Source organism: Phyllostomus discolor, chromosome 2, assembly GCF_004126475.2.
Source record: "Phyllostomus discolor isolate MPI-MPIP mPhyDis1 chromosome 2, mPhyDis1.pri.v3, whole genome shotgun sequence".
Lineage (NCBI taxonomy): Eukaryota > Metazoa > Chordata > Mammalia > Chiroptera > Phyllostomidae > Phyllostomus > Phyllostomus discolor.
This window is the reverse complement of record NC_040904.2, coordinates 65845141-65860749: the sequence shown is the minus strand read 5'-3', so window position 1 is coordinate 65860749 and position 15609 is coordinate 65845141. Positions and strand designations below refer to the sequence as shown.

The 15609-nt window shown below is 37.2% G+C and overlaps 1 protein-coding gene across 8 annotated transcripts in view; it reads left to right on the top strand.

Moving 5' to 3' along the window:
• Positions 1 to 15609, top strand: part of ROBO1 (roundabout guidance receptor 1) — a 1159940-nt gene that overhangs the window by 1045766 nt on the left and 98565 nt on the right. For all 8 annotated transcript variants that reach the window (XM_036017943.1, XM_036017942.1, XM_036017946.1 and 5 more), the window contains 3 exons: positions 2017 to 2137; positions 2726 to 2864; positions 4660 to 4787. In XM_036017943.1, the coding sequence (XP_035873836.1) occupies positions 2017 to 2137; positions 2726 to 2864; positions 4660 to 4787 (388 nt within the window). The remainder of the gene's footprint in view (positions 1 to 2016; positions 2138 to 2725; positions 2865 to 4659; positions 4788 to 15609) is intronic.

Below are 15609 nucleotides of genomic sequence, written 5' to 3'. Positions count from 1 at the left end.
TACCCATGTGAGAAAAGATATATTCAAAAGGAGGCTGATTTTCAGTGTGGTTTCTAAAATGGGAAGAGTAAAATACTTGAAACATCTACCAAGAAGAAATTAGTTTGGTAAAAAATGGTAAATCCATATTCTATAATAGAATACTATGTATAACAGAATACTATGTAGCCATTGAAATAGACTCTGATGATCTGTATACAATATTTTCAACATTTAAAATGTAAAAATATCCTCAGTATGCTATTGCCGTGAAAATGCAGGTTCCAGAAGAGCATGTGTCACATGAACAGTAGATTTAAGGAAGATACTTTTCACATGACATTTTTTCATATTATTCTGTTTGAATATTTAGGTTAGTATATATGAAAACAATAAAATTGTTATTAACATATCTTATAACTACTACAAGCCTTTACAGAAATGCTTCATTGGATAACAGACTGGATTTTGTCTATAAAGGCAGGTTACAGTCAACCTGGCAGGGTGACTCAGTTGGTTGGAGCATCATCCTGTATACAAAAAGGAAAAAAAAAGGTTATGGGTTCTATCCCAGGTGTGGGCATGTATGGAAGGCAACCGATGGATGTCTGTCTGTCTGCGCCTCTCCCTCTCCCTCTCTCTCTCTCTCTCTCTCTGCATTTTTTGGCCTTTCTGAGCTTGGTGAGTGTGTCCTTGGGTGAGGATTAAAAAAAATAAAAAGCAGGTTGAATTCAACAAAAATTTTTTGAGTAACTACTACATGCCAGCATTACTCTCCATATGAGGAAGAGAGTCATGAAAAAGGCGGAGAAAAATCCCTGGATGGTTTTCATATATGATGCATAAAGAATTGTGAACATTTTCAAAGTAGCATGACTGAAAACAATATCAAGTTCTAAAGTCACAGAAGTTAAAATTACCCTGTTAAAAATTTCTAATTTGAGTTGAAATAAGACAATTTAGGCATTCCAAAATAGTATGGCCCCATTTTCATAAAGTAGTAGTTTCAATAAACTAGTGTGATGAGAAATAACTCCGCTTGAATAAATGACCTCCTCCACCCCTCCCTTCTCTCTCCCTTCTTTTTTTCTTTCTTTCCTTCTTTGTCTAATTGATGTACAGCACAGAATAACTCCGGGGTCAAAACCTCCACGAATAAACATGTGGAAGTTCTCCCTGACAAAACCTTTCCAAGGTTCAGAGCCCTGACAAAACCGTTCCAAGGTTTAGATATTCATGGGTAATTGAAATTAGCTCCCCACCAAAAGGATATTAAACTAAGTAAAGGTAGTTCAGTTTCTGCATCCTAGTCTTAATTCATGGTTAGCTTCAGCCTAGTTATTGTACTGGAAGTCTGCTTACATTTGTAATTAATTCTTGTTCAAATAATTAAATGTTCAAGAGTGTACCAGAATGACTCTCCAGATGATTTATTGATATCTCTTCAGTCTCCACCTCCTAAGTCCCCAAGAACATGTGTGGGCATCAGCAACGCCTATGTTTTTTAAATCCCAGGTTCTACAGTGTTTGGGCAGTCAGGATCTATTCCTTCAAAGCAACTATGACAAATTAAGTAATTAGAGGCATTTTTACTTCCACACGTTATAATATTAGAATATGCTTTCTTAAAATCACTTACAGCTAATATGTACTTCCATATAAACTATACTCATAAGGTTTTAAGAATTTTCCTGTTCATTTTTTCACTTGCTAACCATATTATTCACGCAGTTTTTTTGGTTTCCATTTAACTAAATAATAGGAAAGAAGAAGGCTGGTTCAGAAATACAAATTTCTCGTTATGTAAAATAAGGTAACTTTACTAGAAATGCGGGCTAGTAGAAATGTTTTGCCTCTTTTATATTGTACCTTTGGAATAAATTCTGTTTCAAGTTGCTACCTATAAATATAGCAAGTACTACACATTGGCTTTTTTATATAATTTTGCTTTATATGCTTAGAAAGTAAACTTCGCTCTGTCATGTAAAAACACAGCTAAACAATTTTAATAGTGTGCATGTGAAACTTTTTTTTAAGATACGAGGAGGAAAGCTTATGATTACTTACACCCGCAAAAGTGACGCTGGAAAATATGTTTGTGTTGGTACCAACATGGTTGGGGAGCGTGAGAGTGAAGTAGCAGAGCTCACTGTCTTAGGTAAGTGCATTTTATCTGATCTGCTCACAGTAAACCTCACCATTTATTATTATTTAGTATCTTTGTACCAGGGGGAAAGAAACGACCTTTTTAAAGAAGGTTAACCAACATTCTTGGGGTGTGGGAAGAGGAGAGAAGGAGTAAGTAAAGCAGCCTGAGGCACAGCATCCAAGACATGGGGGCAAAACTGGGAGGAAGCACTAAACATAGGAGGAGTTTCTAGAAGTAGGAAACTATGTGGATAATTTTTCTTTCTTTTCTTTTTTTATATGCTCACCTGAGGACATGCTTATTAGTTTTAGAGAGAGGGAAAGGGAAGGAGAGAAAGAGGGAGAGAAACATCAATCAGTTTCCTCTCAAATGCACCTGACTGGAGACGAAACCCGCAACCCAGGCATGTGCCCTGACTGGAGGTGGAACTCATGACCTTTCCGTTTATGGGGATGCCCTGAGCCACGCTGGCCAGGGCAGGGCTAATTTTCTAAATAGGATTTTAAATTATAAATCTGTTCTGACTGAACATATAAAATAGTTTTTAGTTTATCTTTTTGATTTATTTTTTTTTGAGAAGGCTTTTTCTAATTTTAGAGAGACCATCATTTGTGAAGAGACCTAGTAACTTGGCAGTAACCGTGGATGACAGTGCGGAATTCAAATGTGAGGCCCGAGGTGACCCTGTGCCTACGGTGCGGTGGAGGAAAGATGATGGAGAACTGCCCAAATCCAGGTATAGGTCAGAATTTAATGATGTGATTAATACACTCAGACTTCCCCATCAGAACATGGTTCACTTGTGTGTCATTAGAATACTCGACTCCAGGCTTCTTGGTCAGGGGCCACACAACCTAGAGATAATTAGAATCAGATCGCCATTCTTTCTCTGAGGATTTCAGATAAGAACTATACATTCATGACCCTGGCCGGCCCAGGTTTCTCTTCTGTTCAACCAGACCACAGTTAATATCAATTGCTTATAAGAGACTTGATAGGGTAAGGAAGGAAGGTATGGCATTAATAATATAGCTAGGAACCAATTAAAAAGCAGGCTGCCCTTTCCTTGGCTACAGCATCACCAAGGAGTAATAGAAATCAGAGTTTCTTGATATGTGTCAAGTCCTTAAACTGTCTAGGAGCAGACATATACTCCCAGCCTTAGGAGATGAGACAATGAAATGAAGCGTCCAGTACTGGCTTCCATTGCCAATGTGTCCATTCCTTCAGTAAGCATGCGTTGAGCCCCTACTAGGTTATAGTAGTGGCTTAGACATATTTTCTGCTCTCAAGAGCTCACAGGTGAGGACATGTATGGATACACAAGAATGCAGCAAACCCTTTGGTCACATAAAAGTAGACTGTTGAGAGAAGTAAATTAGGAGAAAGTTATCAAAGGGAAGTAACATGCAAGCAATGCTTTGGGGAAAAATACATCGATTTGATAAGAAAGAGGAGAAGAGTATTCCAGCAAAAGTGACATTGCAACATACATGCAAAGCTGAGAAAGAGCATTACATGTTCTGAATGGTGGAAAGTTTAACATGGCTAGTACATAGGGTATGTGACAAGAAGTGATATTACATTTATGTGGGGAGAGGCTAGTGTCAGGGTTGCCATTGTCACCATATAAGTGACATGAATTTGCCTGCGCTGGGAGATGAGAGGGAGAGAGGAGTCCATAGTGGCAAGGAATTTCTGAAACTAAACTGATGAATTGGATGATTTTTTAAATATAAGGTGCTGGTGAAGAAAGATTGGTTGATTGTGTTAGGAGAAGTTTGTTTATATGATAGGATAAGAAAATTTTAACATCGAATATTAAGTATCTGAGGGATATGATATCTCGTTATTAATCAGGATTATGAATTTGGAGTTTAGATGAAATAGGCATTGAAAGTGTTTGAGTGGTCAATCAATATGTAAACTGTAGTAGGTAATATAACTCAGGAATATTACATAGAGTAAAAGCGGGTTTGAAGTGAAACTTCAAGGGGAACCCAGCACTTAAAGGGAGGGAAGTGAGGCGAGGGAAGGGTCTCTAGAATGCAACTGTCTGGGTTCAGATGACCCTGCCACTGACCTAGTGAGGACTAACTCTAGCCCGTTACCTTCCCTCCTCTGCCTGGGATTTCTTCTCTGCAGAGTGGAGATGAGCCTGAACTTCCTACATTGGTTGTAAGAATTTTAAAAGATAAAAATCTATAAAACTCTTTCTGTCTGGCATATAAAAATTGAATGGTCACTACCTTTTTAACCTTAATGCGAATACAATAGCTTGAAGGAATGAAAAAATAAGTTCCAAATGTTCCCCAAAACATTTTTTTAAAATGTAGTTCAATATTTTAGCCCACATAAATTTAAAAAGAAGCTCTTTTCTGTCTGCATGCTGGTTAGGGGAATGGTGCATTTTTCCTGGTGGTTTAAATTTTCTGAAACAAATGTTGTTTGATGCCCAGATGTGTCTTATTTGTAATGATGAGGTCTTTTTAAATAAAGAGTCACTTAATTGTCTTTTGTTATGCCACTAGATATGAAATCAGAGATGATCATACCTTGAAAATTCGGAAGGTGATGGCTGGTGACATGGGGTCATATACTTGTGTTGCAGAAAATATGGTTGGAAAAGCTGAAGCGTCAGCTACTTTGACTGTCCAAGGTAAGGTGTGGGAACAGTTTGCTGTGGTTGTTTTGTATGAAATATAATGTTAATATTTGAAGGAAATATTTATTACCCTAGTATATATTAAAGAGAGGCTTTAAATAGTGCTAGAAATATTTTAAGGAAATTGATGTTTTGCATATGGGAAGTCTATAAGCATTCATTACAGGAAATGAAATTAAATCTTCAAAATTATGGAGAGTTCTGTCTTGGTCAAGTAAAGGAGGAGAATGTGCTGTAATCTCTGGGTCTTCAAACATAGAGCCCTTCTAATTCTTAATTAAATGACAGCTATAGCCAAAAAACTTTGTCTTTGAATGCAAAGAAATCTACCATCCCTTCAGGTAATGCACTTTCAAGGATCTGTACAATCTGGAATACAAAAATGAGAAGATTCCATCCTTCTAGAATGCAAGATCCATCCACAGCAAAGGGACTTTTGCGGTCTTTTTCTGTGTGCACAGTATCTGTGACATAACACACACTCAGTGAATGAGTTATATTTTCACTCTGCTGATTTTGATAAAGACTTATTATTTAGTCTCATAGGAGGTAAAAGTGGATGCCATATTCTATGGCTGCAAGTTTTTGAATATTAGAGTGATGTCTTATTTATTTATTTATTTATTTTTAGAGAGGGACGGGAAGGGGGGGGGGAGAGAGAAACATCAACGTGTGGTTGCTGGGGGCTGTGGCCTGCAACCCAGGCATGTGCCCTAACTGGGAATCGAACCTGCAATGCCTGGTTCGCAGCCTGCACTCAATCCACTGAGCTATGCCAGCCAGGGCAGAGTGATGTCTTAAACTGATGTACAGAAATGATTCCGTCATCTTCTTTGTATCCCTTAACCCAGATGTTTTTTATTCTCATAATCCCTTTTCTCCTTTCTCAATAATTACATTTTACAGTGTCACATCTGAGAATTTTCTCTCATTTTTTCCCATTTGAGAAAGGACACAAAATTTATTGTGGCATTTGAGAGATAGTGACCTTTAAAAATTATTTTGTTGGTGAAAAAAAATTCTTATTTTTGTAAGTATGTAGAGTAAACAAGGATCTTGGCCATAAACCACTTAGCTTGTTTCTTGGTCTGACATTAGCTGCACTGGGTGCTGTCATCTTTTCTGAACAGTCTCCTCTAAGGCTATTATGAAGAAAAAGGTGGCTTTTGAGGGAGTGCTTCTACTGCCGGCTTTCTACAAAAGAGCCTTGTAGGCTTTTTAACAGTAGAAAAAAAAAAGAATAAAGAGTATTTCCTTCTTGTCTTTTAAGCCATTATGTCCCACTTTGGGGTTTTTAGCTGAACCTCATAAAAACAAAAGATAAAAAAGAAAGGATCAAGAACAAACATTGAATTTCTAAGGACTAAACTACCTCTCTTTAATCTAAGTTAGACTTGAACTCCACATAAGGCTAACACTGCAAGAAAAGAAAACCCCTTCACATTTAGAGAAAGCATATATTTAAGAGATGTCAAATCCAAGTTCAAAAGCCCTCCAGAGGCAGTGAAGGTAGCGCAGGATGAATACGAGACATGAAAAGGTGTGTCTATCTCCAGGCAATTGTGACAGGAAGGTTGATTGTCTATCACATTCGTCAGAGAGATGTAGTGTTTCACTTTATGTTTTATAGTTCTTTACCTCGGGAGTCTGATGCTTTTATAAAGAATAACCATTTTGCTGTGTGTACAGTAGACATTGAAATCAAAATAGAGGTGTTTTTTTCCCCCCTGCAATTTTAAACTCAATTTTAAAGCTAATTCAGCCTTAAATTTTCTATTTGGAATTCTTGTTCCCTAGGCTCTCATTTCAATGGAAATTGGGTACAAATGATCAAATCCAGAAACTGCTTGAAGAATTTTGTTCTTATTTCAACTCTATTGCTTTCTATAAACTTATGGAAGATTAGTATATTGTTGAGAAGGTATTTGATTAAAATATTAAAATGTGCATGTTAAGATCACTGTTAAAATATCTTTAACATGCCGGAATAATACACATAACGCACCAAAGAAAGCAATATAATTCCAAACCGTAAAAGTAACTAAGAAAAATAAAAGAGGGAACTTTTTAAAGGAAACTCGAGAAGTTATGTCTTTTTTTCTTCATTTAAGATTGAATGTAGAAAAATAATAGGTAATACAAAGGAAACTACTAATCAGGGATGAATAAATTTGATAGCAGGAAACAATTATAATAAGAAATTCAGTAGTATAGTTTTTGATTTCTGTATTTTACTTATGGTTCATTTTTAGAATGGACTATGGGAGTCAGTATGAAATTAGAAATAAGTTTCCTTTTGCTCATTTCTCACACAGTGAATATTTAATTTTGAAAATGGATGCTGGATACTAAAGGCATTCCCTCCAGATAGAAGTTACAGGGAACAAGTGTCGTAAATGAAGGTCACTGTGGTTTTCACCCTCAGTAAAGACATGATTTGTTTTAACATTTAAAAACTAACTGGATATTCTATCTGTATATATTTCCTCAAATATCCCTGCCTTAAATATTCCTTCATTAACTCTATTTTTTTTCCTACTTGTATGCTGTTCACAGTTTTTAGCATGGTACTGTGTATCTAGTAGGCACTTTATCTAATAAGTGTTTGTTACAAAGTGAAATGAATATGGGCCTTAATCTTCTGCTTGAGTGGTAGAAATATCTTAGGGATGTGGGGGTGTCCTAGAGGAAATTCCAGCAGTTTCTAGTGGCTTTGATCCTGAGCGCCAACAGTATGTTCAGATGGATCAAATTTGAATAGATTGCATCTATGATGCCTGCCTGCCTGCCTGCCTGCCTGCCTGCCTGGTGGTCTGTGTTTGAAAGGGAACAGAATAAAACCTAGGACTAGGCCAAGTTTCCTAAACTTACCAGAAGCTCGTTAGATATAGATTATCTAGCATGCTTCTGGAGCACCCGATTTAGCAGGTCTGAATTGGGGTGCAAAAATTTGTTTTTATTACTTTTTAAAACAATCAAGTTCATGAATCTTTGCACTGAGGAGTTGTACCCTGATGAACTGATAGAAATAATAAATGACTTAAAAACATTTCTTTAAAGTTTGGCAGTTGCCAGAACTGGAAAAAGTATGTTACAAAGAATTGTGTAATTAAGAGCATGGACATTGGAGTCAGACAGAATTTAGTTGAACTCTCCTGCCTATGTAGTTTACCAACTGTGTGACCTAGAAAAGATTATTTACATTTCCTGTGACTCAGTTTCCACATGTATAAAATGAGTATAGTAATGCAAACTTCACAGCATTTTGTAATGATTAGATTAAACTACATGAAATGTTTAACATCTGTTACAGAGTGTACATATTTTATAAATAAGGAACATTATATTCATATGTGTTATTATTGATAGCTTTATTGCTTAATTTTAATAATTATTGGTTATTTTGTAAGAAAATAGTAATGTTCACATAATTCTAGACAGGAATTTTTTCTCTGCTATTGTAACTGAGGAATCTTCAATACTAATATATTCATAATAATTTATTGTGTAACATTACTGAAAATTTTTCAAATATAAATTATTACATTTTCATTAAAAAACACCTTTTTGGCTTGACCTGACCATTGTGACTCATTTGGTGGGGCATCATCCCACAGGCAAAAGGTTGCCTGTTTCAATTTCCCATCAGGGCACATTCCTACATTGTGGGTTCAGTCCCTGTTTGGGGTGCATACAGAGGCACTGACCAGTGTTTCTCTCCCTCTCTTCCTCTTGCCCTTCCCCTCTCTCTAATAAATAAATAAAATCTTAAAAATAAACTTTACTGACTTTTAGTAGTAAATCCAGTGTTTGATCTTGTTAGTGCTGTCAAAGTTTGTGCTAGACATGTTGAAGTTTTATAAAATAACTAGGTAAATTAATGAAAATTATCACCATTTGGGAATAGAAGTGATTCAAAACTTATGTTTTATGTGCACCGCAGTGCTCTTCTTATGGGAAAACATTCATCAGAGGGTATTTGATCCCTACTCTGATTGTCTTGTCTCTATGAGTAACTGTTTTCCAGTTATGTGGATTCTCAGCATTTCGTTATCTTTCTGTAAATTAGGGATGTTTCCTGGTAATTCATTCTGAGACTAGTAAGATTATCCATGAGCAAATATCCTCAAAAACGTCAAACTTCTTCTCCTTAGTGACTACTTGAAAGTTTCAATTAAGTACTCTGTCTCATGACCCCTAAAACCAATGCCATGTATGTATCATACATAACATTGTTTGGACTACCTTTTCTTGGGAAGCAGAATGCAAAAGCCACTGAACCAACTCAAAATATTAATTGTAATGTAGACTTATTTTACTTGGAAAAGAGGTAAATTATGGTACTGTTAGGAACCTTCTGATTAAAAATGTGTACATCCAGTTCACTGTAAATTTTTAGTCAATAAGAAATGAAATCCAGATTCCTTCAATTTGCATGTCAATTTTGGTGCATCATGGAAACTCATAGAATGAGACTCAATGACTGTGCAGTAATTTGAACTGTTGAAATATAATTAGTGTCTATTACATGACCAATAAAATATGGTGATGTAATGCTGTTTGGAATGATTACAGCAGAAAAATAGTTTCTGTTTAAATTCTGGTTAATCAGACAATTCAATTAACCTGAACTTGATATTCTGTTATTTTCTGGAATAATCAAAGGTTTATCACTTATAAATTTAACCCATCGGTGGTGGGTTATTTATTAGACTCAGTGTCTACACTGATTTTTCTCCGTATGTATACCATTTACATACTTCCTCAAGAATTTTCTTTGTGAACTTAAAATCACAAACAAAATCAGTCATCTTTTTAAATACATGTCACCTCAGTTTAGATTTATTACATTGTTATATTTGTACTTTAATGTCTCATTTTGACAAGTGTTAAGATTTCTTGCTGGCTCTGTGTTGGTAGGAAAGAATTATCCTCTGAGCTAGGATTTCATATTGCATAATGGCTCCACAGTTTACAGAAAAAGATTACACTCTGATATTTATAATCATTTTATAGGTTGTGACATACCTAGGAAATATAAAATCGAATAAGAACAAAATAGATGGGTGAGCCCTGCCAGATTTTTAATCCAGTGTGCCATTTAAACCGGGAAAATTCATGCCTCCACTTAGTGTCCCAAAATGGTAGCAGATGTGTTTTATATTTTACTCTCTTCACCTGTACCTCTATTAGACCTTTGTTAAATGCTTGCCATGTGGGCCTCAGGGTTCTTTGAATCACATAGTAGCCAACTTAAATGTTTTACTTGTTTTTATTTTTGAACCACTTCATGATGTTTTTTTTTTTTTATTTTTGTCTGTGGCAGAAGGCAGCCTTTAAGAAAAGCAGAATGGATGTAATTTCAAAACAATTAAAAGAAAAATAAAGGAAGACAAATACTTTTATTTACTATATTATTAGTAACAAAACCTTTAAATTAGTAATTATTTATTTATAATAAGAATGTTGACAGCTTTTTAAATAATTCCACTTTTGAGGAGTGATATCCCAAAAGAAAGATAGACGATAAAGCTGTATACAGTTTAAACACTAAATGCTCCCATTTCCTAACTTGCTGTCTGCCTCTAAGAATTCGGATGACTCTTTGCTTCAGTGATACTCATTGTTTAAACAAAACAAACTAGATAGCATTATTAATCTTTCCACTCCCTTTGCAACTTTACAGATAAAGCAGCTCTTATTACTGTTAAAATTTCATTTCCAGAGTAAATTTGCGTCCCTCTATCACCAGAGTGATCATGTTCCCATCTCTGTGTCTGTCACAGGAAACCAAACTGAAAACGGACTTCCACACAGTAGCCGCTCCCCAAGCAATCACATATTATCTTCACTGAGTTGAACCATTAAGAAAATCAATCCCATTTTTGTCTGTCTCTCTTTCAATAGGAACTAAAAGACATTTGGTCCTCCCATTTCCCTTTAGGCCTGACTGCAGGGCCAGTCAGACCTTGGGTGCTGGACATTGAGATCTTAGTTCACACCCCACTGCACTCCTCCTCAGGCCTCCCCCAGCAACCAGTTATTGTTTGTAGCTCAGGAAGCCGTTTCTCTTCTGCCCCTTCAGCAACCACTCTGTTAAAAGAAAAGGCTGATGCCAATGTCTCTGAACCAGGCGATGCTCTGCTACCAGACAAGTAGGATTTTGGACAAATCCCAGTTCTTTTCTCCTATGTCCTTGTTCATTCTTCCTGCAATGTAAAATTAATGCATTCCCTCAGTTTCATTTGTTTTACTTTTTAAATTATAAAATATGATATAATGAGGGATGTCACTATCTCTTTAAATCATATTGTTGGCATACATTAGGAATATTCAAATGAAAGATCTGAAGGATATGCATTGTCTTCTGTTTTGAAGAATTGTTTTTTGTCTGAGGCTTCCCATCAGTATTTATGTCACAGTATAGTGAAGGAAAGAGCCCTTCCTCATTAGGATTGATTAGCCACTGACAGCTTTAGGGAGGCTGAGCCTTCAAGTCTCAGATTGCCATGAGACCAGGGAGATACAATGGTAGGAAAAAAGAACTCATTCTGTCTTTTGACTGATTTAGTTACTACTAATGGCATGTTTTCTAGAGCCTCTCTCCTCACTGCTAGTGAACCTTATGCTTCAAACAAGAAGCTTTGCTGACTCCTGTGTGGTGTCCTAATAAACTCAGAATTGCACAGTAAGAATACTACTTTTCCGTGAAAAATACTTCGGTGAAATAAGAAGCACCTATCAGATGTCTGTCTAAGCTTTTAAATTTCTGCTGAGCAGAGTGTGACTATTCACAGGAAATAATGGTGAGGCAGTGAAAATGGGAGAAGACTTGGCATCGGAGGCCAAATGCTCTTACTTTCCACATTCAGTTGAAAGCACTGTGACCTGCAGATAGACGTCAGTAGATAGCGTGGGTGGTAGTGGGGTCATGCTTTCTTTACTCTGTTCACTCTTGTATGACCGTCATCACAAAACCCTATTTATTTTGCCTTTTAAGTATTTCTCAACTCTCTCACCTTCTTATTATTGCTTTAATCCGGGCCTCTTCTAACAGTCAAATGGTTAACTTCTAACCAGTTTTGTTGCCTCCATCTTGTCCCGTAGAAACCATTCTCCACACAACAATTTCATCAACCTAAAACACAAATCTAGTTACATTAATTTTATCCATTAAAAAATTGTCATGGTTCTCATTTCTCCAGAATAACATCTAAAATACTTAATAGTGCTCTGCCTGGCCTCTGAGCCTTTTCTCTTGCTACTCCTCCCTTTCAGTCTAAGATCACTGCATTGTTTATATATCCTTCTGTGCACATACTGTGTGGCTTACCTCTGGGCTTTTCTTTGTTGGCCCCTTGGTCTCAAATGTCTCAGCCCATCTTCTACTTGTTAATTACTCCTACTCTTGGACTCTGATCAGGTAATAATCCTTGAAGAAGCTTTGCCAGGTAGCTCAGTTGGGTAAAGCATCACCCTGATACACTCAGGATGTGTGTTTGATCCTTGGTTAGGGCACATACAAGAATCAACCAATGAATGCATAAATAAGTGACACAACAAATTGATGTTTCACTTTCTCTCTTTCTCTTTTTCTCTAAATATCTGCTTTAAAAAACAGTTTTTTTTTTTTTTTTAAAAGAAGCAGCTTTGCAGACAGTCCCTACACTACTAGTATGTGTAACAGATTTCCCCATTCATATACTCACTGGATATTACCACCACTCTTACTGCATTTCAGTATCTGCCCCCACTGGACTGTAATTTCTGTAGAGGTACACTTTGTTTTCTTAGCTTTCCTTGCTTGTGATAGTACATCTTTATATCACTTTCTGTGTGAATTGAGGGCTGCCCTGCTATCTACCAGATGTGGGATCCTGAGTGAGTTACTTAACTGCTGTGAGTTTCGATGTTCTCATCTGTTAAAAAGTGAATGTACATGTAATTAAAACATCAATGAATTGATACAAAATAAAATAATTAAAATATATCTCATGAAAGTAGCTCATAGATTATAAAGTACTTATGCAAAAGGAATTGTTAAAATTATTTTTTTACCAACTTTTCCAAAACAATTAAAAATCCTTCACCTGGTGTAGCTCAGTGGATTGAGCACTGCTGGCCTGTGAACCAAAGGGTTGTGTGTTCAATTCCCAGGGCATTCAGTCAGGGTTCAGTCAGGGCACATGCCTGGGTTGCAGTCCAGGTCCCCAGTAGAAGGCACTGGAGAGGCAACCACACATTGATATTTCCCTCCCTTCCTCCCTCCCTCCCCACTGTCTGTAAAAATAAATAAATATTTTTAAAAAATCCTTCAGATTTCCAGTAATATTTATTTTCTCCATAGAAATTTAATTTTTTGATAGCTGATTATTGTAGAATTTAGTAATGGTTTTACTTTTTTGCAAAGATTATGTTTGTGCTTCCTTGATATTGAGATCTAGCTTTGAAAAGTATTCCTTAGCATTCCTTTGGAAAGTGTTTTAAAGGCATACCTTTCCCCCTGCCCCGCCGCTGCTGCTGTTACCAAACATTTTGTAAAATAAAATCAGTAGGATAGTCCTTTTGACAGACACACTTGGATTCAAATGATGAATGTGCAAACTAATAATTTCTGGTTTTCAGTTTTCCCTACAGTAAAATGGGATGAAAATGTCTAGCTTATAAGATTGTTTTGAGGATTAAATGAGCTCATACATTGGAAATGTTTAGTGCATTATTTGAAGAATTGAGATGCTCAGTAAAAGTGGAAGCAATGATGACATAAAGGCCAGGGATGAGGAGGTCACTTCAGCAGCACGTATATGTTCAGAATGTGGACTTCAACTTCCAGCCAAGATGGAGGCATAGGTGGACACACTGTACCTCCACGCACAACTAAGACTGGAACAACAACAATTTAGAGGCAGAATAACACCCAGAACTGACGGAGAATTTATCTGAATGGAAGTCAGACAGCCAAGAATTTGAAATAGACCCATTCATCCAGACCAGTAGGAGAGGCAGAGAGGAGCAGCCAGGCAGTGGTTGCGGCAAGGAGAGCAGAGAGAGTTGGGCATATAAGGCAACCAGGGGCGAGTAAGACATCTGGGGCGCGCAAGATCCCAGCGGGTGGACCCTGAGTATGCAAGCGGCAGCTGGCAGACCCAGTGAGGCGGCGATTGTGGAGCAGGGCAGAGTGCGCAGCCCAGGATCCCAGAGAAGGGACTGGGGTCCCAGGAGAACGGAGCTACTGCCATTGTTCCCCCCGGCCCCTGCCCCTGCCCCCACATACAACGTCACAATCTAGCGACTGGGGTGCCCAGCCCTGGTGAACACCTAAGGCTCCACCCCTCACCATAATAGGCACTACCAGACCAGAAAAAAAAAAAGAGAGAAAGAGAGATATGTCTCAAACAGAAGAACAGATCAATGCCCCAGGACTCATCATTTTAAGCGACTGAGAGATACCCAATCTATCAGATGCATAGTTCAGAACACTGGTGATCAGGAAACTCACAGAATTGGTTGATTTTGGGCACAAATTACATGAAAAAATGCAGGTTACCATAAAAGAAATGAAGGAAAATACACAGGGATCCAATAGTGATGGGAAGGAAACTGGGACTCAAAACAATAGAGTGGACCAGAAGGAAGAAAGAAACAACCAAACAGGAAAGAATGGAGAAATAAGAATTCAAAAAAAATGAGGAGAAGCTTAGGAACCTCTAGGACATCTTTAAACGTTCCAACATCCAGGGGTACCAGAAAGGGAATAGGAAGAGCAACAAGTGGAAAAGTTATTTGAACAAATAATAAAGAAGAACTTCCCCACTTTGGCAAAGGAAATAGACTTCCAAGAAATCGAGAAAGCTCAGAGACCCCCGAAGAAGTTGGACCCAAGAAGAAACACACCAAGGCACATCATAATTACATTAGCCAAGGTAAAAATGAAGGAGAGAATCCTAGAAGCAGCAAGAGATAAGGGGGGCAGTCACCTACAAAGGAGTTCCCATCAGTCTGTCAGCTGATTTCTCAAAAGAGACCTTCCAGGCAAGAAGGGGCTGGAAAGAAGTATTCCAAGTCATGAAAGACAAGGACCTATATCCCAGATTACTCTATCCAGCAAAGCTTTCATTTAGAATGGAAGGGCAGATAAAGTGCTTCTCAGATAAGGTCAAGTTAAAGGAGTTCATCATCACCAAGCTCTTATTTTATGAAATGTTAAAGGGACTTATCTAAGAAAAGAAGATGAAAAAAAAATGTATAGTAAAAGGACAGTAAACTCACAATTATTAACAACCACACCTAAAGCAAAACCAAAAGAAACTAAGCAAACAACTAGAACAGGAACAGAACCACAGAAATAGAGATCACATGGAAGGTTAGCAACAGAGGAGTGGGAGGAGGAGATAGGGGGACAAGGTACAGAGAATAAGTATCATAGATTATAGGTTGAAAATAGATAGGGGAAGGGTAAGAATAGTATGAGAAATGTAGAAACTAAAGAACTTATAAGTATGACACATGGACATGACTAAAGGGTATACAGGGTGGAGGGGAATGAAGGGGGAAAATGGGACAACTGTAATAGCATAATCAATAAAACATATTAAAAAAAAAAAGAATGTGGACCTCATTGCCTTCAGTGCTCTCTGTTGCCCATCACTAGCTGTAGGAAAAGATTAGGGTCTGAGTCATTGTGTATCTCCCAAAATATTTTGCATAGATATATAATAAATATTTTTTAATAAACAACAGCTCTCAAGATTTCTATAGCCATGGTAAATATGTCACCATTTTATTCTAGTCACCTCAGGCAACAGGAGGTAATTGA